This window comes from Heptranchias perlo, chromosome 6 (genome assembly GCF_035084215.1).
Source record: "Heptranchias perlo isolate sHepPer1 chromosome 6, sHepPer1.hap1, whole genome shotgun sequence".
Lineage (NCBI taxonomy): Eukaryota > Metazoa > Chordata > Chondrichthyes > Hexanchiformes > Hexanchidae > Heptranchias > Heptranchias perlo.
In genome coordinates, this window is record NC_090330.1 from 64,194,176 (window position 1) to 64,219,740 (window position 25,565).

The window sequence follows — 25,565 nt, forward strand, 5'->3', positions numbered from 1 at the left end:
TAGTTATTAAGCACTGTGGGTGCCACAACCAAACAATTTAGTTTTTAAATATATAAGCTACCCTTAAGGTCCTATAAATATTTTCACCATTCACCTGTTGAAGGGTATAAATCTTCACTCATCCAGCACAGCTATGTCACTGCCCCAACATTTCACGAGCTTCCAGTTTTTTTTTGCCCTTCACTTTCTTCTAGTTTCTCTTTTCCAAAGTCAAATCTTCATAAGAAATTGGAGCAGGAGTAGGCCAATCGGCCCCTCGAGCCTGCTCCGCCATTCAATAAGATCATGGCTGATCTGATCCCAACCACAAATCTAAAGAACACAAGAAGTCGGAGCAGGACCCGGCAACATAGCCCCTGGGCCCTCTCCGCCACCCACAGGGCATTGACCGATCCGAACTCAGCTTCATGTCCAATTTCCTGCCCGCTCCCCATAACCCCTAATTCCCTTTACTTCTAGGAAACTGTCTATTTCTGTTTTAAATTTATCTAATGATGTAGCTTCCACAGCTTCCTGGGGCAGCAAATTCCACAGACCCACTACCCTCTGAGTGAAGAAGTTTCTCCTCATCTCAGTTTTGAAAGAGTGGCCCCTTATTCTAAGATTATGCCCCCTAGTTCTAGTTTCACCCATCTTTGGGAACATCCTTACTGCATCCACCCGATCAAGACCCTTCACAATCTTATATGTTTCAATAAGATCGCCTCTCATTCTTCTGAACTCCAATGAGTAGAGTCCCAATCTACTCAACCTCTCCTCATATGTCCGCCCCCTCATCCCCGGGATTAACCGAGTGAACCTTCTTTGTACTGCCTCGAGAGCAAGTATGTCTTTTCTTAAGTATGGAGACCAAAACTGTATGCAGTATTCCAGGTGCGGTCTCACCAATACCTTATATAACTGCAGCAATACCTCCTTGTTTTTATATTCTATCCCCCTAGCAATAAAAGCCAACATTCCGTTGGCTTTCTTGATCACCTGCTGCACCTGCATACCAACTTTTTGATTTTCTTGCACTAGGACCCCCAGATCCCTTTGTACTGCAGTACTTTCCAGTCTCTCGCCATTAAGAAAATAACTTGCTCTCTGATTTTTCCTGCCAAAGTGCATAACCTCACATTTTCCAATATTATATTGCATCTGCCAAATCTCCGCCCACTCACCCAGCCTGTCTATATCCCCTTGCAGGTTTTTTATGTCCTCCTCACTCTCTACTTTCCCTCCCATCTTTGTATCATCTGCAAATTTTGATATGTTGCACTCGGTCCCCTCCTCCAAATCGTTAATATAGATTGTAAAGAGTTGGGGGCCCAGCACCGACCCCTGTGGAACACCACTGGTTACTGGTTGCCAGTCCGAAAATGAACCATTTATCCCAACTCTCTGCTTCCTGTTCGATAACCAATCCTCCACCCATGCCAGAATATTACCCCCAATCCCGTGATTTTTTTATCTTAAGTAATAATCTTTTATGTGGCACCTTGTCGAATGCCTTCTGGAAGTCTAAATACACTACGTCCACTGGTTCCCCTTTATCCACCCTATACGTTATATCCTCGAAGAACTCAAGCAAATTTGTCAGACATGACTTCCCCTTCATAAAGCCATGCTGACTTTGTCCTATTAAATTATGCTTATCTAAATGTTCCGTTACTGTCTCCTTAATAATAGACTCCAAAATTTTACCCACCACAGATGTTAAGCTAACTGGCCTATAATTTCCAGCCTTCTGCCTACTACCCTTTTTAAATAACGGTGTTACATTAGCAGTTTTCCAATCTGCCGGGACCTCTCCTGAGTCCAGGGAATTTTGGAAAACTATCACCAAAGCATCCACAATCCCTACTGCCACTTCCCTCAAGACCCTAGGATGGAAGCCATCAGGTCCAGGGGATTTATCCGCCTTGAGTCCCATTATTTTACTGAGTACCATCTCCTGAGTGATTTTAATCGTATTTAGCTCCTCCCCCCCCCGAGAGTCCCCTGTTTGTCCAGTGTTGGGATATTCTTAGTGTCCTCTACTGTGAAGACTGAAACAAAATATTTGTTCAGCATTTTTGCCATCTCCATGTTTCCCACCATTAATTTCCCGGTCTCATCCTCTAAGGGACCTATGTTTGCCTTAGCCACCCTTTTTCTTTTTATATAACTATAGAAACTCTTGCTATCTGTTTTTATATTTTTTGCTAATTTCTTTTCATAATCTAACTTCCCTTTCTTAATCAATCCTTTAGTTACTTTTTGCTGTCTTTTGAAGAATTCCCAATCTTCTATCCTCCCACTAAGTTTGGCTACCTTATATGTCCTTGTTTTTAGTCGGATACTATCCTTGATTTCTTTACTTAGCCACGGATGGCTGTCATTTCTTTTACACCCTTTTTTCCTCAGTGGAATATATTTATTTTGAAAGTTGTAAAATAACTCCCTAAATGAACACCACTGCTCATGTACCGTCTTACCCTTTAATCTATTTTCCCAGTCCACTTTAATCAATTCCGCTCTCATACCATCATAGTCTCCTTTATTCAAGCTCAGTACGCTTGTTTGAGAATCAACCTTCTCACCCTCTAATTGGATATGGAATTCAACCATGTTGTGGTCGCTCGTTCCAAGGGGATCCTTAACTAGGACATTATTAATTAATCCTGACTCATTACACAGGACCAGGTCCAAGGTTGCCTGCCCCCTTGTAGGATCAGTTACATACTGCTCAAGAAATCCATCCCTGATGCACTCAATGAACTCGTCCTCAAGGCTGCTCTGCCCAATTTGATTTGTCCAGTTAATATGATAATTAAAATCCCCCATAATTATGGCTGTTCCCTTATTACATGCCCCGACTATCTCCTGATTAATACTTCTTCCAGCAGAGTTGCAACTATTAGGAGGCCTATATACTACGCCCACTAATGTTTTTTTCCCTTATTATTCCTTATCTCCACCCAAACTGTTTCATTATCTTGATGCTTTGTCCCAATATCATTTCTCTGTATTACAGTGATTCCTTCCTTTATTAACATAGCCACCCCACCTCCCCTTCCTTCCTGCCTGTCCTTCCTGATTGTTAAATACCCTGGCATATTTAATTCCCAGTCGTTGTCACCCTGCAGCCATGTTTCTGTAATGGCCACAAGATCATACCCATACGTAGTTATTTGTGCCGTTAACTCGTCCATTTTATTACGAATGCTACGTGCATTCAGATAAAGAACTTTCAAATCTGTTTTGTGACGCTTAGTTCCTGCTTTTTCCTTTTTTAACACTTTACCTATTACTCCATACCTTCTGTCCCTTCCTGTTACGCTTTCCTCTCTCTCCCTGCTCAGGTTCCCAACCCCCTGCCACTTTAGTTTAAACCCTCCCCAACAGCACTAGCAAACACTCCTCCTAGGACAGCAGTCCCGGCCCTGCCCAGGTGCAGACCGTCCGGTTTGTACTGGTCCCACCTCCCCCAGAACCGTTTCCAGTGTCCCAGGAATTTGAATCCCTCCCCCTTGCACCATTCCTCTAGCCACGTATTCATTTGAAATATCCTCCTATTTCTACTCTGACTAGCACGTGGCACTGGCAGCAATTCTGAGATTACTACCTTTGAGGTCCTATTTTTTAATTTACCTCATAACTCCCTATATTCTGCTTTTAGGACCTCATCCCCTTTTTTACCTATATCGTTGGTGCCTATGTGCACCACGACAGCTGGCTGTTCGCCCTCCCCCTCCAAAATGTTCTGTAGCCGCTCCGAGACTTCCTTGATCCTTGCACCAGGGAGGCAACACACCATCCTGGAGTCTCGGTTGCGGCCGCAGAAACGCCTGTCTATTCCCCTTACAATTGAGTCCCCTATCACTATAGCTCTGCCACTCTTTTTCCTCCCAGCCTGTGCAGCAGAGCTACCCGTGGTGCCAGGAAGTTGGCTGCTGCTGCCTTCCCCTGATAAGTCATCCCCCCCAACAGCATCCAAAGTGGCATATCTGTTTGAGAGGGGGATGGCCACAGGGGACCCCTGCACTACCTGCCTGCATCTCTTACTCTTCCTGGTGGTCACCCATTCACTTCCTGCCTGTATACCCTTTACCTGCGGTGTGACCAACTCGCTAAACGTGCTATCCACGAGTTTCTCTGCATCGCGAATGCTCCACAGTGAGTCCACCCGCAGCTCCAGCTCCGAGATACGATCGGTCAGTAGCTGCAGGTGGACACACTTCCCGCACACATGGTCGGCAGGGACACTGGTAGTGTCCATGACTTCCCACATCTTGCAGGAGGAGCATATCACGGGTGCGAGGTCTGCTGCCATGACTTGCCTTAGCTTAGTTACCCCTTTTAAATTACGTTGAAATTAGAAAATGTTAACTATACTAGGGACCTAGGTTCACTAAAAAAAAACACTATCTGCTATAAAACCTGCAGATCTTCCCTTTCTTATTACTTTACTTACAGTAAAATGGTAGAAATACTCACCTGAACCTACTCACCAATCAGCTGCCTCCCCTGTGCCGCGTCACTTTCTGACTGGTGACGTCACCCTGAACTCTGCCGCTGGTCTCAGAGTCTCGCTCTCAGAGTAAGCTCTGGTCTCGCTCTCTCCCGCCGCTCACCGACTGGACTCTCGCTCTCTCCGCGCTGTTTATATCTCCGCTCTGGTCTCGCTCTCTCCCGCCGCTCACCGACTGGACTCTCGCTCTCTCCGCGCTGTTTATATCTCCGCTCTGGTCTCGCTCTCTCCCGACGCTCACCGACTGAACTCTCGCTCTCTCCGCGCTGTTTATATCCCCGCTCTGGTCTCGTTCTCTCCCGCCGCTCACCGACTGGACTCTCGCTCTCTCCGCGCTGTTTATATCTCCGCTCTGGTCTCGCTCTCTCCCGCCGCTCACCGACTGAACTCTCGCTCTCTCTGCGCTGTTTTTATCCCCGTTCTGGTCTCGCTCTTTACCGCTGCTCACCGCTCTCAGGTCCACTACCGCTCTGCAGGAAAAGCAAGGCAAAGCAGCACCTCCTTCCCCCACTTTACCAAACTCCCACACGTACCGAACTCTCAGCACACTGTGTTGTCCTCACACCGTGCTGTCCGCATTGACAGGCCCCTGTATTTCTACAGTTGAGACTCAGATGAGTCAGGCCTGCCCCACCTTCAGGGACCAATTGAATCTAGCTAACCAATTAACTTGCTACAGCAGCTCTCTGCTGAAGCCAGACAGAAACTTAGAAATTTAAACTTTTAAATTGACCTTAAACAGTTGAAGCAATATGCACTAGATTTAAAGAGATTAACCCTTAAAGAGATTAACCCTTCAACTCCCACACGTACCGAACTCTCAGCACACTGTTGTCCTCACACCTTCAGGGACCAATTGAATCTAGCTAACCAATTAACTTGCTACAGCAGCTCTCTGCTGAAGCCAGACAGAAACTTAGAAATTTAAACTTTTAAATTGACCTTAAACAGTTGAAGCAATATGCACTAGATTTAAAGAGATTAACCCTTAAAGAGATTAACCCTTCAACTCCCACACGTACCGAACTCTCAGCACACTGTTGTCCTCACACCTCAGGATCATTTCATCCCAGAATGTCTAAAGATTAAATAGATATACAAGTAATGTGCGTTCCTCTAAACTGGTATAATTCCACATTGTTGAAAATTGTAGCATTTTTGAAAACAAATACTGTATTTGATTGATAAAAGTGAGTAGAGTTGCAAAGAATTCAACCTACCATTGAAACCAGACTTTCAAATGTTTTTGAATATTTAATAATTACACTAGCAATACAGAATCTGAAAGCAAATTGAATCTACCAGTTTTTTCTACACTAAGAATTCAATGCTTGAGCTATTTTTTAGCTCGTGGTTTATTGCTAAAATTGTTAAACTCTGAATGTAATTTTTTTAAAACGTACTTCAAAAGGAAAACGGGGTCATAGGATCATAGAAAGTTACGGCACAGAAGTAGGCCATTTGGCCGATCGTGTCCGTGCCGGCCAAAAAAGAGCTATCCAGCTTAATCCCACTTTCCAGCACTTGGTCCATTGCCCTTCAAATGCACATCCAAGTACTTTTTAGTTCCAGACCACCACCATCCTCTGGGTGAAAACATTTCTCCTCAGCTCCCCTCTAATTCTTCTACCAATTACTTTAAATCTATGCCCCCTGGTCACTGACCCCTCTGATAAGGAAAATAGGTCCTCCCGATCCACTCTATCTAATCCCGTCGTAATTTTATATACCTCAATTAAATCTCCCCTCAGCCTCCTTTGTTCCAAAGAAAACAACCCCAGCCTATCCAATCTTTTCTCATAGCTAAAATTCTCCAATCCTGGTCATTTTCAATGAACATCTTAAATTTTCCAAAAACTTACCCAAATCCTTCCCTCATTTCTCACCTTCACGTATTTTTCTATTGTATTATTTTTGACCAGATCTTGAAAAGGTACGCAGGTGTATGCTCCTTGCATATTTGATAAGCTTTTCTATCAACTGTTTGATTTTATATTTGCTTTTAAAAGGAAGCCAAACATAAAATTCAGATAGTATAACAAAGCTTTGTAGAGGTACAGAATATTGCAGTTGAATAATACTAAAAAGCAAAATAATAGCACAGTCCACTACAATTTTTATTAACAGGGTTAAAAAGTAATTATTACATGTACAAAAAATTCTTTATGCTGTACATCATGGAACTAAAATCCATCACTGTGGGTCCAGTATTTTTCTTCATACATTGCCACATCTTCAAAATTTGTAAAACACACAGCTGGAATCGACTGGAACCAGACTCTGCTTCTGTAAGTACCTAAATAAGGATGAGTCAAAAAGAAACTTAAACATACAATATCCACCTCATGACACTTCCCAACACCTTAAATAAAAGATCTCAACTACACAATGATTTTTCCACAAAGAAAAAGATCCTGAGATATTCAAGCTAACACATTCCTTCTGCCATTCTAAATTCATAAACATGTTAGTCAAAAACAAGCTAATTATGAATGAATTTCAAATATAAATGCCAATGTGTTTTCCAGAGATTGTCTGAGAACATGGTTAGAATCCATGTTCGAGTGGAAGATGGGCTTTGAAGAAATACGATAAGGGTCCATATTAAACAAGAAAGTGTCTTACAGGTTGAACTGGTGTGATGCTACATATATTTTTTAGTGTTACAAATATATCATACACAGTGAAATTCTATTCTATGTGATTGATTGGGGCAAACAACGTTGCATATAACTACATTTTCACCTAACTGGGTAACCATATTATTACTGACTGCCTAAAGTGTTAAACAAGATTTTGTAATAATCTGCACGTTTCCTGTCCGACATTGCCAAGAATTTGCTTGCATCAGCATTCCACATATTGCAAAAAAAATGGAAAACAAAACCTTACAAAAATGAAGGAGGCAGAAAAGGTTGTTTCTTTAAAACTAATGAAAAGTAAAGTTGGAGGTCTACATTAACGAAAGCATAGAATATTTAATTAAAACTTTTTTTTGTTTGTAAATATATCATCTTATTAAAGTACTAAAAGGTACAAAAAAGTAATGTTGAATAATATTAACAGTTGAAGAAGTTGTCTCTATTTACCACTGACAAATTTGCAGGGCATTTCATGATCAACCCCCAAATCTAGGACCACTCAAATTTCAGAGAGTTGAACTAAACCAATACAAGCTTCGGCATTCTCAACACAGATTTGTATTTTCCTTCCCTGCCCAATGAACAACCACAACTGTGCTTGCATGAATTTTTTCAAAGTCTTGAACAAGTGCTATGATCCTATGAGGCTAACAAATTTCAATTTGCTTTCAAGACACACACACACACACACACACACACATATATATTCTCTGAACTATATTACAATAGTATAGCACTTAGCTAGTTGAGAGTTTATCAGGGCCAAGCAAAGCAAATAAAAACACGCCAGATCATTCATACCTAAATGAAGATCGCAAAAAAACATTATTACTTGCTGATTTACCTGATGCATACTTTAGTACCTAAAAATGAAGTCTATGTACTGAAAGGTTCACTTCATTATTTTTGCTGATAAGGTAGCTTTCTTAAATGTCAGTAATAAATCTTTGAAAGTGCCATAAAGTCAACCGTGAATTAAAAGTTGGTCTCATTTCTCCCACAATGCTTTAGTATGTAATTGGATGCTGTGGTACTGAGTTTATACATTGCCTGTGCTCAGTTAACTTCTCAGGCAAAGCAACAGTGGGACACTCAGTAATCAAAACTAACGGTGGGAGGGTGGAAGGGAGAAATCAGCCATAGTCCCTGCTCCTAATGATCATCTAATGACTATGAAGTAGCCACTTATGTCGGTTACCAGGGGTTTGACTTGTGGAATTGTTAGGACTTACAATGGAGGAAGGGGGATTAGAAAAATAATTTGACAAACTCAATCAATCAATTTTTTGGTACCTAATACAAAATTATGTACTACCCAATATGTATAGTGATTTGGGAGTAATTTACATTTTAAGGCCCTCTCAGGGAGCAGTGTATGGCTAATTAAATGTATGTGTACTAAATAAATGACAAGGTCTCAGATCATAGCATTTATTTACTGAGTAAACATCCCCAGTCCCCAATGTAATCCCTATTTATGGTTTTTGCAAGGGCCATGAAAATCTTGTTATTCCTCCAGGTGGCAGTGTATCCCTTTAAATGTTTTAATTAGAAAATTAAATCATTCTGGAAGATTAAAAAAATTAAAAACCATGTAGAGCTCATTTGCTCATATCTTCTATTTTTAAAATTTGACAATTTTTTAAGTTTCTTCCTGCCTCCATACACTGTTTTAGCATTGATGAGTATTGTTCTCAGCACTGTGCTTTTAAAGTTTATCAAAATAATATTGAGAATGTTATGGCTATTTTCTAAGTGAACCTGAATAAATAGGTCTTGGAAACAAATGACTTTTGGGTATTAGGTGACATAGGGTGCTGTCAGAAGCAAACAGGACTAAATATCTCAGGAATACGAGAAAAATACAAAGAGAAAAAAAGTAGTGGGGTGTCAATAGGCAGGTCATAGAAATATAGAAAGGTTACAGCACGGAAGGAGGCCACTTGGCCCATCAAGTCTGCGCCGGCTCTATGCAAGAGCAATCCAGCTAGCCCCACTCCCCCGCCCTTTCGCCGTAGCCCTGCAATTTTTTTCCTTTCAAGTACTTAGCCAGTTCCCTTTTGAAGGCCATGATTGAATCTGCCTCCACCACTCCCTCGGGCAGTGCATTCCAGATCCTAACCATTCGCTGTGTAAAAAAGTTTTTCCTCATGTCACTTTTGGCTCTTTTGCCAATCGCCTTAAATCTATGTCCTCTGGGAATGGGAACAGTTTCCCTCCATCTACTCTGTCTAGATCCTTCATGATTTTGAATACCTCTATCAAATCTCCTCGCAACCACCTCTGTTCCAAGGAGAACACCACCAGCTTCTCTAGTCTATCCACGTAACTAAGTCCGTCATCCCTGGAATCATTCTAGTAAATCTCTTCTGCACCCTCTCTAAGGCCTTCACATCTTTCCTAAAGTGTGGTGCCCAGAACTGGACACAACACTCCAGTTGCGGCCAAACCAGTGTTTTATAAAGGTTCATCATGACTTCCATACTTTTGTACTTTATGCCTCTATTTATAAAGCCCAGGATCCCGTATGCTTTTTTAACCGCTTTCTCAACCTGCCCAGCCACCTTCAACGATTTGTGCAAATATACACTCAGATCTCTCTGTTCCTGTGCCCCTTTTAGAAGTATACCCTCTAGTTTATATTGCCTCTTCTCGTTCTTCCTACCGAAACGTATCACTTTGCATTTTTCTGTGTTAAATTTCATCTGCCACATGTCCACCCATGCCAACAGCCTGTCTATATCCTCTTGAAGTCTATCACTATCCTCCTCACTGTTCACTACCCTTCCAAGTTTTGTTTCATCTGCAAATTTTAAAATTGTGCCCTGTACACCCAAGTCCAAGTCATTAATATATATCAAGAAAAGCAGTGGTTCCAGCACCGACCCTTGGGGAACATCACTGTACACCTTCCTCCAGTCCGAAAAACAACCGTTCACCACTACTCTCTGTTTACTGTCACTAAGCCAATTCTGTCTCCATGTTGCTACTGCTTCCTTTATTCCATGGGCCACAATCTTGATGATAAGCCTACCGTGCAGCACTTTATCAAACGCCTTTTGAAAGTCCATATACACCATATCAACTGCATTGCCCTCATCTACGCTCTCTGTTACCTCATCAAAAACTCTATCAGGTTAGTTAAACACGATTTGCCTTTAACAAATCCGTGCTGGCTTTCCCTAATCAATCCACGCTCATCCAAGTGACTGCTAATTCTGTCCCAGATTATCATTTCTAAAAGTTTCCCCACCACTGAGGTTAAACTGACTGGCCTGTAGTTGCTGGGTTTATCCTTACACCCTTTTTTGAACAAGGGTTTAACATTTGCAATTCTCCAGTCCTCAGGCACACCCCCGTATCTACGAATGTTTGGAATATTATGGCCATACCTTCGCAATTCCCACCCTTACTTCCCTCAGCAATCTATCCAGACCGGGTGACTTATCTACTTTAAGTACAGCTAGCCTTTCAAGTACCTCTTTCTCAATTTTTAGCCCATCCAGTATCTTTACTGAGACTCTGGCAGCATCTTCTTCCTTGAGAAAAACAGATGCAAAGTATTCATTTAGTACTTCGGCCATCCTCTCTGCTTCTATGAATAAATCTCTTTTATGATCCTTAATTGGCCCTACCCCTCCTCTTACTACCCGTTTACTGTTTATATGCCAACAGAAGACTTTTGGAATCCCTTTTATGTTGGCTGCCAGTCTATTCTCATACTCTCTCTTTGTCCCTCTTATTTCCTTTTTCACTTCCCCTCTGAACTTTCTATATTCTGCCTGGTTCTCACTTGTGTTATCAACCTGACATCTGTAATACCCCCCTTTTTTCCGTTTCATCTTACTCACTATCTCTTTTGTCATCCAGGGAGCTCTGGCTTTAGTTGCCCTACCTTTCTGCCTTGTGGGAATGTGCTTAGACTGTACCCGAATCATCTCCTCCTTAAAGGCAGCCCACTATTCAATGACAGTTTTGCCTGCCAATCTTTGATTCCAATTTACCCGGGCTAGATCTGTTCTCATCCCTCTGAAATTGGCCCTCCTCCAATGGAGTATTTTTATTTTCGAGTAGTCAAAGACTTCCAATCCCCAACAGCTGCACCAAAAATCCTGTCTTAGCAAGTAATAGTTAACTCACTCTGTTTGCAGAGGCTCACAAGAGTTTCTGGTAACAGCTGGAAAGTTCCATAAACAGGAGAAACAGTCAATGAAACCTCAAAATAAGTATTTGTGACAATACTTAGGTATTTTGTCTAGTTTTAGTTAGGGGCTATCCCTTTAAATCCAGCCACAATATAGAAGCAGTTAAAAGAAACGAATGCAGTTCAGAACCCTGTACCAAGCTTATTTTGATACAATGTTACAAATTTTGTGGGTTACATACTACAAAAAGAGAAATAATTCAAACTTAAACAGTGCTGTGTAATTAGTTCAGTCTGCACATGATTGGCAGTTCATTTTTAAATCTGAGTGGTAGGATTTTGGAATACAGTATTTGAATAATTTGAGAATGACATATGGTAAGTGCAGCATGATTGGGAAGAACAGATGACTTTGAACCCATGGTTCCCAAAGCTTTCCACCAATGGGGTATTCCTCGCCTCATCTCTGGGCCTGTTGTAAGCTTATTGAGAGAGATTGATTGCTATGATTAGTCAATAACTCCATTATTATTGTATCCTGCAGCTACTAGGGTGGTAAAAGGCAAACTGGATGGATCTTGGCCTTCTTTTGTCCAACAATTCCTCTTCTTATTCAAAAATCCAGGAATCCCAATAACCCAGGATATAAAAAGGAGCCACTCTGTTCAAATCAAAGGGTTTGCTTGAGGAGTCATTTTGAAAAGAACCAATTAGTTTACAACTCTTGACTGATAGAAAAGTTGGGCCAAGAAGCAATGTAGATTAATTAGCCTTCCACAATTTCAAAGAAATTCAAGGAAAAAAAGCATGTGCATTATTTTAGTTATTTACAAAGAGTTAGCTTATTTCTTAAAAGTTGTTATCTTTTTATTATGCTTTTCATTCAAGGATTTAGGTGGAAGGGTGTCGAGTATAAATATATGATAATATTCAGTGACTATTACTTATGTTCTTGTACAGCTTTTATTTCATAAATTTAATATTTTTTAAACTTAAAATGAGATCTGATTGATGCTCTATTGCGTTTGAAGACTTAAGTGAAAGCTTATAGAGGCGTAACTCTAGTAGCTAAAGGCAATCAGATGGGGTTTGCTGTTTGTTACCGAGAGTTTACCGAGATCTTAAGGCAAGGATAGACATTTTTGAAGATGTCAGGAGTTGGGACTCACCAATAAGAGTGACTTAAGATCAAGCATCAAAATAATAAGGAAGAGAAAGTTAGAAAAGACCCAAAAATGTAACAGTATTTCTTAGACTTTTTGGATGGATAAAGAACATTAAATAAAGTTGCAGTAGCTCATGTTGCTGTGAAACACAATCTTGCTTAAATACTAGTAACTTGAGACAGTATACTTGTCATGAGCATGTAGAGAACTAACATCCCAGAGATAGTGGCGTAAGTCGCCATCACTAAGTCCACTGATTGACATGGCTTTACATTGTATTCAACCCAGAAGAGATGGGTTTTCTATCTATCTTGCCAAACAAGGCTACAGTGTTCTTTCAGTGAATGGGTAAACTTTGTGAAACACTGATGCTGTCTATAGTAATATGTAGGGCTGGAATTTCTTGAAAAGTCTCAATTTTGCAGCCATCTTTGCCACTTGCTTTCCCCATTGTAGTCTGAATGCAATTACCAAGTCAAGGAGCTGAAAGTTTGTAATTGAAGAGGCAATTTGTGTTGTGATCCGTTGAAACGGATTTCTTTCATACAATTTGAATTTATGATTTATTAATACTTCTCTGACTAAAGTACACCCTGTACATGCAATGGAACTCACAAAATGCAGAACAGAAAATGTTCAAACTATTTTGAAAAACTAACGTGTTAAGACCTAGATGGCAAAAGAGACAAACATCCAAAACAACTGCTTGCATGTATTTTTCTCATTCTCTCATGCAACTTTTATTGTTGCCCTTGTACATTCCCACTTTGTGAACATAAACCATTAGTTAGCATTTCTCCTCATAGTTACAATGAACCGTACTCTGTCACACGGATATATTAATCTATGACTGCATGCATAACTGATAAAATTTCTGTTAAATTCAGTTGTCGGATATACCTGAAGTTTGACTGTCGCATATTTATCATAAAACACATTTATTATATCAGCCCATCGACAACACATTGCAAGATTCTTGATACCATCTGAAATTTACCCATGACTTGGCAGAGTTTCTTCAAGTGATGCTGCTTACTAAATGATGAACGTGACTGGTTAGTATTTAAATTACCATGGTGTACATCATCAGTCAGATTCACTGAGTAGCTGGGTACTGGCAGCTATTCTCTTCTTCCACTATTATAGTTTTGCAAACTCTGCTACCTCAAAAATGACTCTTGCCTTGGAGTCCAAAGTTTATATCCTTGGCAAGGTGGATGCTTTATGTTGCTCAAACTGTAGATACCAAAAAGGGTTGTATTCATAGATGGGATATCTGCAGCATCTCAAAAAGGGTACGTATGGAATTCTTGGATTATAGCATTTATTTCACGAACAAGTTGAGAGTATGCAGCTTACACAAAACACACTATATGTAAGAATCCGGGTTTGGGCCAGAGTGAATGTGCACTTTACCTCTACAGTATTTTTCATGTTAAGTTGTTCAGAAACACAGCTTTATAGGGCTGCAGAGGTTTTTCTTGCCATTATTACACCTAACGGTATATCTGAACTATCAATACGGTCACATTTCATTTGTGCTTGAACTATGCTATTGAGTATTTTTAGGACAGCACAAATTTTATACAATTTTTAGTTGTGCAAACAAACACAAAAAGTTCTTATTACCATCGCCAATGTTATAACTTACACTATCCATACAGCATTTTGCTCAAATATGTTAAAAGCCAATGTAGCAACAAATCCCACCAAAGTTGTTTTCTAGTTATGAACAAAAGCTGGCAAGATATTTCTTGCTATTGTTTACATCTGATGTTGGAACATAAATAACCAATCAAGATTATTCTCTGCACTGAACAGAAGTTAACCTTGTATCTTCTGAGTGGGTTTATCCATGGCCACGTCCCATTTAGGTTCTGTTTAATGGTATCCCATTGGCCAAGTACGGTCTGCAGATAATCTTATTTTCCATGTATAATTTACCTGTATCACTTTCTTGCTCCAGGCGGTTGATAATACTGTTGGGTAGGTCTTGTTGAGCGTCTTGGCTGTCCATCCCCACCTCGACAAAATTCTAACGTACTCTCAAACGATTCTTCCTGTTTGCATATATTTAAAATGCAATCAAACTTCAAAAGCATACATCAAAATAGACTTTTTAAATCACAAGTACGGTGCTGGTTATTCTTAAGCTCTTCATTAGACTTGGGAATGCTGCATAAAACAGCATTTCCATGTCTTCTCTTTCTAGGAAATAAAAAGTAAATGGTCTCAATTTCCATTAGTGAAAAGTGTTACTTTTTAAAAAAAAAGTACACCTGCATTGAATAACACAAAAATTACATTTGAATTGGCCCTCAGGGCCTATGTGTCCTGTTAAATATGATTTGTGGGTCAGACATAATTGGTACAAAATTCTCTCACATTCAGCAAAATATACACCATTTCCTGCTTCCAACGCTTTTTCTCCCCAAAGGAATTCTCAACTACACTTGTTTAACAAATGTTCAGTTTTCTAACAATTCCAAAGTTTATTTCATCTTGTTTACTGGTGTTGTAGTTACAATAGGAACATAAGAACAGGAGTAGGCCATTCAACCCCACAAGCCTGTTCCACCTTTCAATCAGATCATGGCTGATCTGTACTCTAACTCCATCTACCCGCCTTGGTTCTATAACCCTCAATACCCTTGCCTAACAAAAATCTATCAATCTCAGTTTTGACATTTTCAATTGACCTAGACTCAGTTTTCTGGGGAAAGAGTGTTCCAGATTTGCATGAAGAAGTGCTTCCTGACATCACTCCTGAACAGTCAGCTCTAATTTTAAGGTTCTGTCCCTTTGTTCTGGACTCTCCCACCAGAGGAAATAATTTCTTTCTATCTGTCCTATCAACTTCTTTAATCATCTTAAACACCTCAATTAGATCTCCCCTTAATCTTCTATACTCAAGGGAATACAAGCCTAGTCTATGCAACCTGTCCTCATAATTTAACCCTTTTAGCCCCAGTATAATTCTGGTGAATCTGCACTGCACCCCTTCTAAGGCCAATAAATCCTTCCTGAGGTGCAATGCCCATAACTAAACACAATACTCAAAGATGCAGTCTATCCAGAGTTTCCTCCCCTTTGTATTCCAGCTCCCTTGCGACAAAGGCTAACATTCCATTAGCCTTTTTAATTATTTATTGTACCTGAACACTCGTTTTCAATTATTTCTGTCCATGGACCCCTAAATCTCTCTGCTCATCCACAGTTCCTAGCTTCTCGCCATTTAGAAAATACTCTAATCTATCTTTCTTAGGTCTATAGTGGATGACCTCACATTTCCCCACACTGAACACTACCTGCCACAGTTTTGTCCAATCACTTAATCTATCAATGTCCCTTTGCAACTTTCTGCTCCCATTGACACTACTTACTGTGCCACATAACTTAGTATCGGCAGCAAACTTGGATGTACAGCTCTCTATTCCTTCATCCAAGTCATTTTTAAATAGTGAAAAGCTGAAGCCCCAGAACAGATCCCCCGTGGGGTCACCAACAGTCACATCCTGAAATGGAGGGAGATTTTCATCTCTATTGCCTGGGCATTTAGCATTCAAACATAAGATGTAACCATTATCATAGAATCTTACAGCACATGAGACCATTCGGCCCAGAATGCCTGTGCCAACTCTTGGAAAGAGCTATCCAATTAGTCCCATTCCCCTACTCTTTCCCCATAGCCTTGCAAATTTTTCCTTGTCAAGTATAGATCCCTTTTGAAAGTTACTGTTGAATCTGCTTCCACCACCCTTTCAGGCAGTGCATGAAGGGCAGAGTGCAAAGGAAAATCTGGCTGAAGGATTGCACGCCCCTTACAGAACCTGCCAAATTTTCCTTCTATTAAAATTAGCAGGAGGAAAATAGAGTGAATTCCATAAGTGGCGTACAATCCTCCAGCCAGATTTTCCTTTCTGTGCTCCGTCCAAGTGATGCATAACACCTAGGTAGTAAAGACAAAAATCTATCCCAATGCCTTTGATCATAGGATTTCTAATCTTAGGTTAATGGCTGTATCTTGTGTTTGAATGAACATTAATATGTAAAAGTTTACATGGCGGCACTAATTTGTATTGTATAGGTAATAATTTTTAATATTGTGCAAGCAAGCAACTTTTAAAAGTTCACAGAATTGTTATATAAAAAAAATTTGCAGTACAAATTTAGCCGCTGCTATGACAACCTTCTAATCATTATGGTCACGAATGCCAGTAGTCTCAAAAATTATATTGCAGTTTACAGTTTTAAAAGATAAGCTGCTTGCCAATAGCAAAGGGTAGCAACTTGTATATATACATTCATCTTTACAGCTATAGGCAAACAGTACACTGCAGATATGGACAGATGAGCAACACTCACAAAAATAACTTCATGAAAGATGTTAACAGATTGTGAACAAACTATAATTAGAAACTATATACATTTGCATGTTGCTTCAATAACAGCAAAAAATGTCATATGAAACACTTTTATATTCTAAGTGTTTCATACAAAATATAATTTTACCATATTTTGACATTTTTTTTAAAAAAAGCATTTTGTTGCGGCATTAAACAATTGGGCATTTTCTGCATAGCATAAATTTTGCACAATCACACAATTCCCATACCTCTACCAGATTATACAAGAAAATTTGCAGAAGTTGTAAATGAAAACGAAAACAACAAAATTACAGAACAAACATGATTTAGCGGCTCCCATTGTTTTCTACCCAACTTTAAAACAGTGTAGAGCTGTTATATCACTGATCTATCAAGCAATTAAGCATTTGGGACACATTTAGGTGTGCAACCTTCATGTATTTTAAGTTAAATAAATCACTGAAGTTTGGTCAAAAATCTTAAAAGTCTTCAATTTAACCAGTAAGAAACTTGAACTTACGGTATCCAACTCAACTAATAGTAAAAGAAACCAAGCCATCGATTTTAATCCCTCCCCTCGACAGGCTGGATATGGGTGGGTGAAGGGTTAAGATCTCGAAAATGACGATCCCGCCGCGATATTAACGGCAAGTATGGGGGTCAATGAGTCCCCCGCTATAGTGAGGCGGGAAGCTCATGAATATATGTAAATTGAGGTCCTATGATGCAATTAGGAACCCAATGTAATTTTAACTGCTGCAGTATGGGTTTCACACAGGTCACCAGGGGTGGGACTGGGTGCTAACTGATGATTGTGCTGAAACTAAAGGGGACATGATCTGAAGGATCTGAATAAAGCTGCTGCACTCACAGGTGCTCTTGCACTTCATTGTGTGATGAGTTTCTGTGATCAGTTTGCTTTGGGTTATGTTTTTGATACTTGGTTAAAAAAAAAGTTGATTATGGGTGCTGCTCTAGCTGCACTCTATTGGAGTGATGAAGAAGAGAAGGAAGATAGGCAACAGCAGCAGCAAGACATGCTGAAAGAGTTGCAAGTGGGCCGCAGGGAAGGCAATAACAGGGGAGGCATGCACGCAGAAGACCTTACCTACCTCACAGGGGTCTACAGACAGAGGCTCAGCTTCCTTGACCTGTCTGAGGAGCAGTGCTTCAGGACTGTCCAGGCAGGTGGTCGTTGACCTCTGCCTGCTGGACATGGCGGCCATGCTATGCCAGTGGCAGCGATAGAGACCATCGCCCTCAACTTTTACGCATCTGGATCCTTCCAGGCTTCCACAGGAAACATATTGTGGGTGCTGCAGTCAGCCACAGACAAATGTATCAGGCAGGTGGACCAATGTGTTATCTGCCAGAGCCAGTCGATGTATCTCCTTTCTAACTGTTCATAACAGTCAGATGGAGAGAGCATTGGGGTTTGTAGCTCTGGCTGACTTTCCTAAGTGCAGGGTGCCAGAGGCTGCACACTCGCAGCCTCGGGGCATCCCCTGACCAGCCAGGAGTCTTTTCGTAACCGCAAGGGCTCCCACTCCATTAAAGTTAAACTCGTGCAACCACAAGAGGTTCATGCACGTATGTGCCCGATACCCAGGGAGCTGCCATGGTGCCTTCATATTATGTCAGTCTAACATGAACCCCCAATTTTCGCCCTGGCACCAGACTTAAGAGGATGGCTGCTTAGGGACAAGGGTAATCCCTTTTTACCATGGCTGTGACTCTTCAGAATGTCACCATTCCACAGAAGAACAGGTACAACGGTGGCCACATCACCACAAGGTGCGTCATAGAGCAGGCATCTTAAAGGAGGAGACAGAGGTACAGAGGCAGAGAGGTTTATGAAGGGAATTACAGAGCTTAGGGCCTAGGCAGCTGAAGGCACGACTGCCAGTGGTGGAGCAATTAAAATCGGGGATGCGCAAGAGGCAAGAATCAGAGGAGCACAGAAATATTGGAGGGTTGTGGGACTGGAGGGGGTTACAGAGATGAGGAGGGGTGAGGCCATGGAAGGATTTGAAAACAAGGATGAGAATTTTAAAATCGAGGCGTTGCTGGACCTGGAGTCAATGCTGGTCAACGAACACAGGGATGATGGGTGAACGGGACCTGGTGCGAAGATCTTTCCATCTTCTAATTCTACCGCTTCCACGAGGTGCTACTCCAGTGGCATGAGCAGAGATGGTAGTAGGCCTCTGAGATGCTCACGGCCGACGATATGTGGGTGCTGGAGCCCGTGGGGGCCCTGTTACTGATTGCTCCTCCTGAACTTCTGCCAGGGCAGTCTGGACCAGCTGGAGTTCAGGCACCATGTCGGGTATTGGTTGAGGGGTTGGCAATGGATGAGACGTGCTCACCTCCTGAGAAAGGTCTTCACGTACTGCGCCCATTCTGCCAACCACCCTCCCTTGGGGCAGCGGTACATCAATTCTACTGGTCTGCAGGAGAGCAGACTGGAGGAGATGAGTGATGCCTTGGAAGCCCCGATCTACTCTGTCCACCAACTTCTCTAAGGTGCAATAGACGTTGGAGCCCAGAGTCTGCCTTGCAGCTGTGTAAGTCTCTAGGAAGGCTACAAAGGCTGGTAGCAATTACTCCTGTCGTGAGGGCTTGACTGCAGCGTCCATGGAGGTGGCCACACACTCCATGATAGATTGCAGACAACTCCTGCGAAAGCACCCCACAGATGGTGGAAGTGGACTCCTCCATCCTCCCTGCCATTGTGGACAGATTGCCTAGCAGGACTGCCACCACTTCACGCATTTGTTCTTGTGCCTCCAGTATTGTCCTTTTTATGGCTGGCCCCGAGTTCTACATCTCTATCCTGCTGAGCAGAGCTTGGAGAGAACAGCGCCCTCCGGAGCGAAGTCTCTTTGGCTGTCCCATCCACCACTATCTGCTCCTGCTCACTTGTGCTGTGGGACTCACCAGGTGCCGGCCCATCTAGCTGACTAAAACGCCCACTCTATGTGCCAGTATCAGCCCTGGTGCCTACAACGTATGTAGCACGTGATGGTATGTCCTCATGAGGGATGAGGTCCTCCAAGGAATCATCTTCCTCCTCTGTGGGCAGGGGTTCATGTTCTTCATGTGAGGGCCCTGGAGGAAATAAGAAAAGGTGAAGGGTTAGTGATGGCACTTAGATTTAATGTGCACATGAAGCACTTCACCATACTGGTTGCTGTGTTGAAGTCGGATGAAGGTGCAGTTTGTTGTGGGAGATGAGGGGGTGTAAGGTTAAATCAGTCACCGCTTCGCTGATCCACCAATCTCGCCATCACCAACGATCAGGGTGCTGGAGGCGCCACTCATGTCCAGTGCCTCCTCTTCCGCTGGGATCACTTACAAAAACTCTGGTGTTCCTCCGCCAGTCCTGGTCCTCTCCCTGGTATTCTGCGCTCTCTTCTCCTGCAAAAGGGGTAGGACAGCGTTATTAGTGCCAAGTAATGATGCGTCCTTCTTTTGCATGTAGTGCATATGGCAAAAGTGAGAATCAGGCAGATTTAACAGAGTGGGGATGTCATGCATTTGTGGAAATTGGCTACAGTATGAATTGAGGTTAAAATGGAGGAGATGCAGGTCAAACAGCTCAGAGGAGATGAAATGCGGATGGCAGCAATGAAAGGAGGAAGCAACAGATGAGCATGTGTAAGGAGTGAGGATGAAAGGTGGTACAGTGTACCGTTGTGATTGGTGTGAAGGAAGTAATGCAGAGGTGAGGAATGGTGTGAATGGTGTTTGATGGTCAAGAGATAGTGGAAGGAGGTGCGTTGCACAAGATGAGTAAAGAAGGACGTGTCCTGACCTTTTCTGACCTAGTCAGGTCATTGAAATGTTTCCTGCACTGAAACCAGGTCCTCGGCGTCACGCTCCTGCTGCTGACTTCCTCAGTCACCATGCAGAATGGGCGTGTAGTTGCCAAATGAATTTCAATATAAATGTGAGGTGGTGCATTTTGATAGGAAGGGTAAGGAGGCCACATACTGCTTGAATAACAAATCTGAATGGGATACAGGAGTAAAGGGGTCTACGGATACAGACACACAAGCGACGCAGGTTAGTAAGGCCATAAAAAAGGCAAAACAAGCACTGGGGTTCATTTCTAGAGGGACAGAATTGAAAAGCAAAGATGTTAAATTTGTATAGAACCTTGGTTAGATCCCACACTGTGCGCAATTCTGGTCTCCATACTATAGAAAGGATGTAGAGATATTGGAGAGGGTGCAGAAAAGATTCACAAGGATGATACCAGAACTGAAAGGATATCCTTATCAGGAAAGGCTGAACAGGCTGCGCCTCTTTTCTTTAGAAAGAAAAGGCGGAGGGGTGACCTGATAAAGGTCTTTAAGATAATGAAAGGGTTTGATAGGGTAGATGTAGAGAAAATGTTTCCAATTGTGGGGAAGTCCAAAACTAGAGGTCATAAATATAAAACAGTCGCTAATAAATTCAATCGGGAATTCAGGAGAAACTTTTCATCCTATGAGTGGTACGAATGTGGAACGCACTACCATAAGATGTAGTTGAGTCAAATATCAGATAAATTTAAGGGGAAGCTAGATAAGCGCATGAGGAAGAAAGGATTAGAAGGGTATGCTGATAGGGTTAGATGAAGTAGGGAGGGGGTAGGCTCGTATGGAGCATAAATGCCAGCATTGACCAGTTGGGCCGAACGGCCTGTTTCTGTGCTGTAGTTTCGATGTAAATCCATTTCCTCTTGGTTGTGGCAGCAGGTATCTTAGTCCTGCTTGTGGGGAACAACACATCCCTCCTTGCCCTCACTGCACCCAACATTACCTCCAAGGAAGCATTGTTGGGGGGGGGGGGGGTCCTGAAAGCCACCTTCCTTCTCTCAGAAGACATCTTTCAAATTGTCAAAGTTTCTTTGTAGTTTCCACAGTCCTCTCCCTTAGCCTCCCTAGCAGAGGTAGACAAAGCCTTTAGATACTGGCCAGGAAATTGTATTATGTAGGTGGGTGGCACACCTGGAGATGCGTCACTGCATCAAGGAATCTGGATGCTTTATTTAAATGACAGCTGGCCGTTAAAATCAGCTATGCTTATACGTCACGCAATGCTGCAGGTTCGTCACACGCTAACACTCTCGCACACCGCGTTCCCGTCTCCGGGTTAACAGTGGGGCCCAAGTGTCTAGTGTCAGTCCCTTATGAAGTTCAGTGAAAAGTTGCAAAGATACTTCAAACGTTACTAAGCTGAGATGTTGTTGTTCACATATGCAGCTAATGTGATTCCTATATTTATAAAGGGAAACAGAACCAGGCAGGGAACTATTGACCAATTAGCTTAACATCGGTGGTAGGAAAGATAATGGAATCTTTATTCAAAGATGTAATAGAAAAATATCTAGAAACCGAAAATATAATAAAGAATAGTCGGCACAGATTTCAAAAGGGCAGGTTATGCTTGACCAATGTTATTGAATATTTTGAAGTAACAGAAAGGGTAGACAAGGGTAATGCAATAGACATAATATATTTGGATTTTCAAAAGGCCTTCGATAAGGTATTGCAATAGTAGATTCATGACTATGGTCAGAGCACGTCGAGTCAGGGGTCAAGCAGCAGAATGAATGGCAAGCTGGCTACAAAACAGAAAACAGAGTAGGTGTTAAAGATAGTTACTCAGACTGGCAAAAGGTGGGAATTGGTGTTCCACAAGATTCAGTGCTGGGACCACTGTTGTTTACAATTTACATGAAATATTTGGATTCGGGAATCGGAAGTACAATTTCAAAATTTGCGGACATCATCAAATTGGGGGGTATAGTTAATACAGAGGAAAACTGAGAGAAAATACAGGAAGAAAAAAACATTAATAAACTTGCAGAATGGGCGTGTAACTGGCAAATGAATGTCAATATAGATAAGTGTGAGATATTACATTTTAGTAGCAAGAATAAGCAGGCTACATAATGCTAGGATAATAAGAGTCCAAATGGAGTAGAGGAGCAGAGGGAACTGGGGGTAAAGATACACAAATCACAAAGTAGTGATGCAGGTTAATATGGCCATAAAAAAAGCAAACAAAGCACTGGCCCTCATTTCTAGAGGGATAGAATGGAAAAGCAGAGGACTTACGTTAAACTTGTATAGAACCTTGGTTAGACCACACTTGGAGTGCCGTGAACAGTTCTCATCTCCATATGATAAAAAGGATATAGAGGCACTGGAGATAGTGCAAAAATTTACTAGGATGATACCAGAACTGAGAGGTTATATCTATCATGAAAAATTGAACAGGCTGGGGTTCTTTTCTCTAGATAAGAGAAGACTGAGGGGTGACCTGTTAATGGTCTTTAAGATTATGAAAGGGTTTGATAGGGTAGACGTAGAGAAGATGCTTCCACTCGCAGGGAGACCAGAACTAGGGGCCATAAATATAAGATAGTCACCAATAAATCCAATCGGGAATTCAGGAGAAACGTCTTTACCCAGAGAGTGGTTAGAATGTGGAACTCGCTACCACATGGTGCAATTGAGGTGAGTATCATAGAATCATAGAAAATTTATGGCACAGAAGGAGGCCATTCGACCCATCGCGTTGACGCCAGCCAAAAATGAGCCATCCAGCCTTGGTCCACAGCCATGTAGGTTACGGCACTTTCAGGTGCACATCTAGGTCATTTTTAAATGAGTTGAGGGTTTCTGCCTCTACCACCCTTTCAGGCAGTGAGTTCCAGACCCCTACCACCCTCTGGATGAATTATTTTTTCCTCAGCTCCCCTCTAATCCTCTACCAATCACTTTAAATCTTTACCCCCCCCCCCCCTGGTTATTACCTCTCTGCTAAGGGAATTAGAGTGGATAGGGAGGACCTATCCAAGCCCCTCATAATTTTGTACACCTCAATTAAATCAGCCCTCAGCCTCCTCTGTTCCAAAGAGAACAACCCCAGCCCATCCAATCTTTCCTCATAGCTAAAATTCTCCAGTCCTGGTAAATCTCCTCTGTACCATCTCTAGTGCAATTACATCCTTCACTCCAAGGTCCCTCACTTCCTCTACACCTTTCAGTATCCTCCCATTTATTGTGTACTTCCTTGCCTTGTTTGCCCTCCCCAAATGCATTACCTCTCACTTCTCCGGATTGAATTCTATTTGCCACTTTTCTGCCCACCTAACCAATCCGTTGATATCTTCCTGCAGTCTACAGCTTTTCTCCTCACTATCAATTTTTGTATCATCTGCAAACTTCTTAATCATGGCCCCTACATTTAAGTCCAAATCATTAATATATATCACAAAAAGCAAGGGACCTAGTACCGAGCCCTGCGGAACCCCACTGGAAACAGCCTTCCAGTCAAAAAAACACCTGTCGACCATTACCCTTTGCTTGCTGCCATTGAGCCAATTTTGGATCCAACTTGCCACTTTCCCTTGGATCCCATGGGCTTGTACTTTTTTGACCAATCTGCCATGTGGGACCTTGTCAAAAGCCTTGCTAAAATCCATGTAGACTACATCAAACACACTACCCTCATTGACCCTCCTTGTTACCTCCTCAAAAAATTCAATCAAGTTAGTCAGACACGACCTTCCCTTAACAAATCTATGCTGACTGTCCTTCATTACTCCGTAACATTGATGCATTTAAAGGAAAGCTAGATAAACACATGAGGGAAAAAGGAATAGAAGGATATGCTAATAGGGTTCGATGAAGTAGAGAGGGAGGAGGCTCGTGTGGAGCGGCATGGACCTGTTGGGCCAAATGGCCTGTTTCTATGCTGTACATTCTATGTAATTCCATGTAATACAGAATGCTGACAGACATGCACCATTCATTTTCACGGGGATTCTCATGCTCGTCCAAGATTTCTCCGCATTTTCGCAGATCTTTTAAGTTACAGCGGACAATCAAGAGAACCTACCCCCTTCAGAAATTCAACCCCAAAATGCTCTTCCACACTGAGCATTCTCAATGTTTTTCTTTTGGGGCCATTTATATTCCTTCCAACCTTAGCACAGAAAACTCCCCTTACTGAGTGGGTAGGTGGGTGACCCCAAAAATGATAACGTCAAGCCTCCTCCATTCAACACCATATCAAACTGCAGGATGCAGGTATGACAAGTTTGTAATCTGGATCCTGTCATCAAGGAGGCAGAATGACGACTATGCAAATAATGGCAGCCCACTACTTCCAGATGCAGCTCAGCAGTAAACAACATTCTCTGCCAAGAAGGGCTGATACCCCATGTTTTTCCTTCTAATGTTGAAGAACTGCTGTGCATTTTCAGCATATTCTGTTTTTATTTCAGAATGTAATATGATGTCATTACAACACAAAACCCAGTTTTTGGCTTTTAGGAAAACATTCCTGCAATAAGAAAATTACCAGTAAAGCTCAACACAATTCAACACAAATTTACTTTTAGTCATCTGACATCATTTCTCAGAAGTGTGAACTGGAAATGTGAGTAATTCTAAGCATTTTCAATAGAACCAACACTGTGATGAAATTACAACTGGCAAAATCTAGCAGCATTTGTAAGTTAGAATTGGCACATTCTTCTGACAGATGTGGATGGTCTCAAACATGAAAATGTCAAGCCTCCTCCATTCAGCACCATCTCAAAAGGAATGCAATAAGGGAAAGATAAGTGTAACATGCAGGTAAAAAAATCTGGTCGGGTTTTCTTTGCTGGTTTGAGATGACGGGCATGATTTTTACATGGAGGCGGGAAGAGAGCGGGGGAGATAGTCAGTCGCAAAACACGGAAGT

General features: G+C 41.8%; 1 protein-coding gene across 1 annotated transcript in view; it reads right to left on the reverse strand.

The window, feature by feature from the left end:
- Nucleotides 1–6,594: 6,594 nt before the first annotated feature.
- Nucleotides 6,595–25,565, reverse strand: part of tdrd3 (tudor domain containing 3) — a 140,985-nt gene continuing 122,014 nt past the window's right edge. The window contains exons 14-15 of the mRNA XM_067986436.1: nt 14,392–14,507; nt 6,595–6,791 (exon numbers count right to left, since the gene is read on the reverse strand). Of these exons, the coding sequence (XP_067842537.1) occupies nt 14,397–14,507 (111 nt within the window). The 3' untranslated portion in view covers nt 6,595–6,791; nt 14,392–14,396. The remainder of the gene's footprint in view (nt 6,792–14,391; nt 14,508–25,565) is intronic.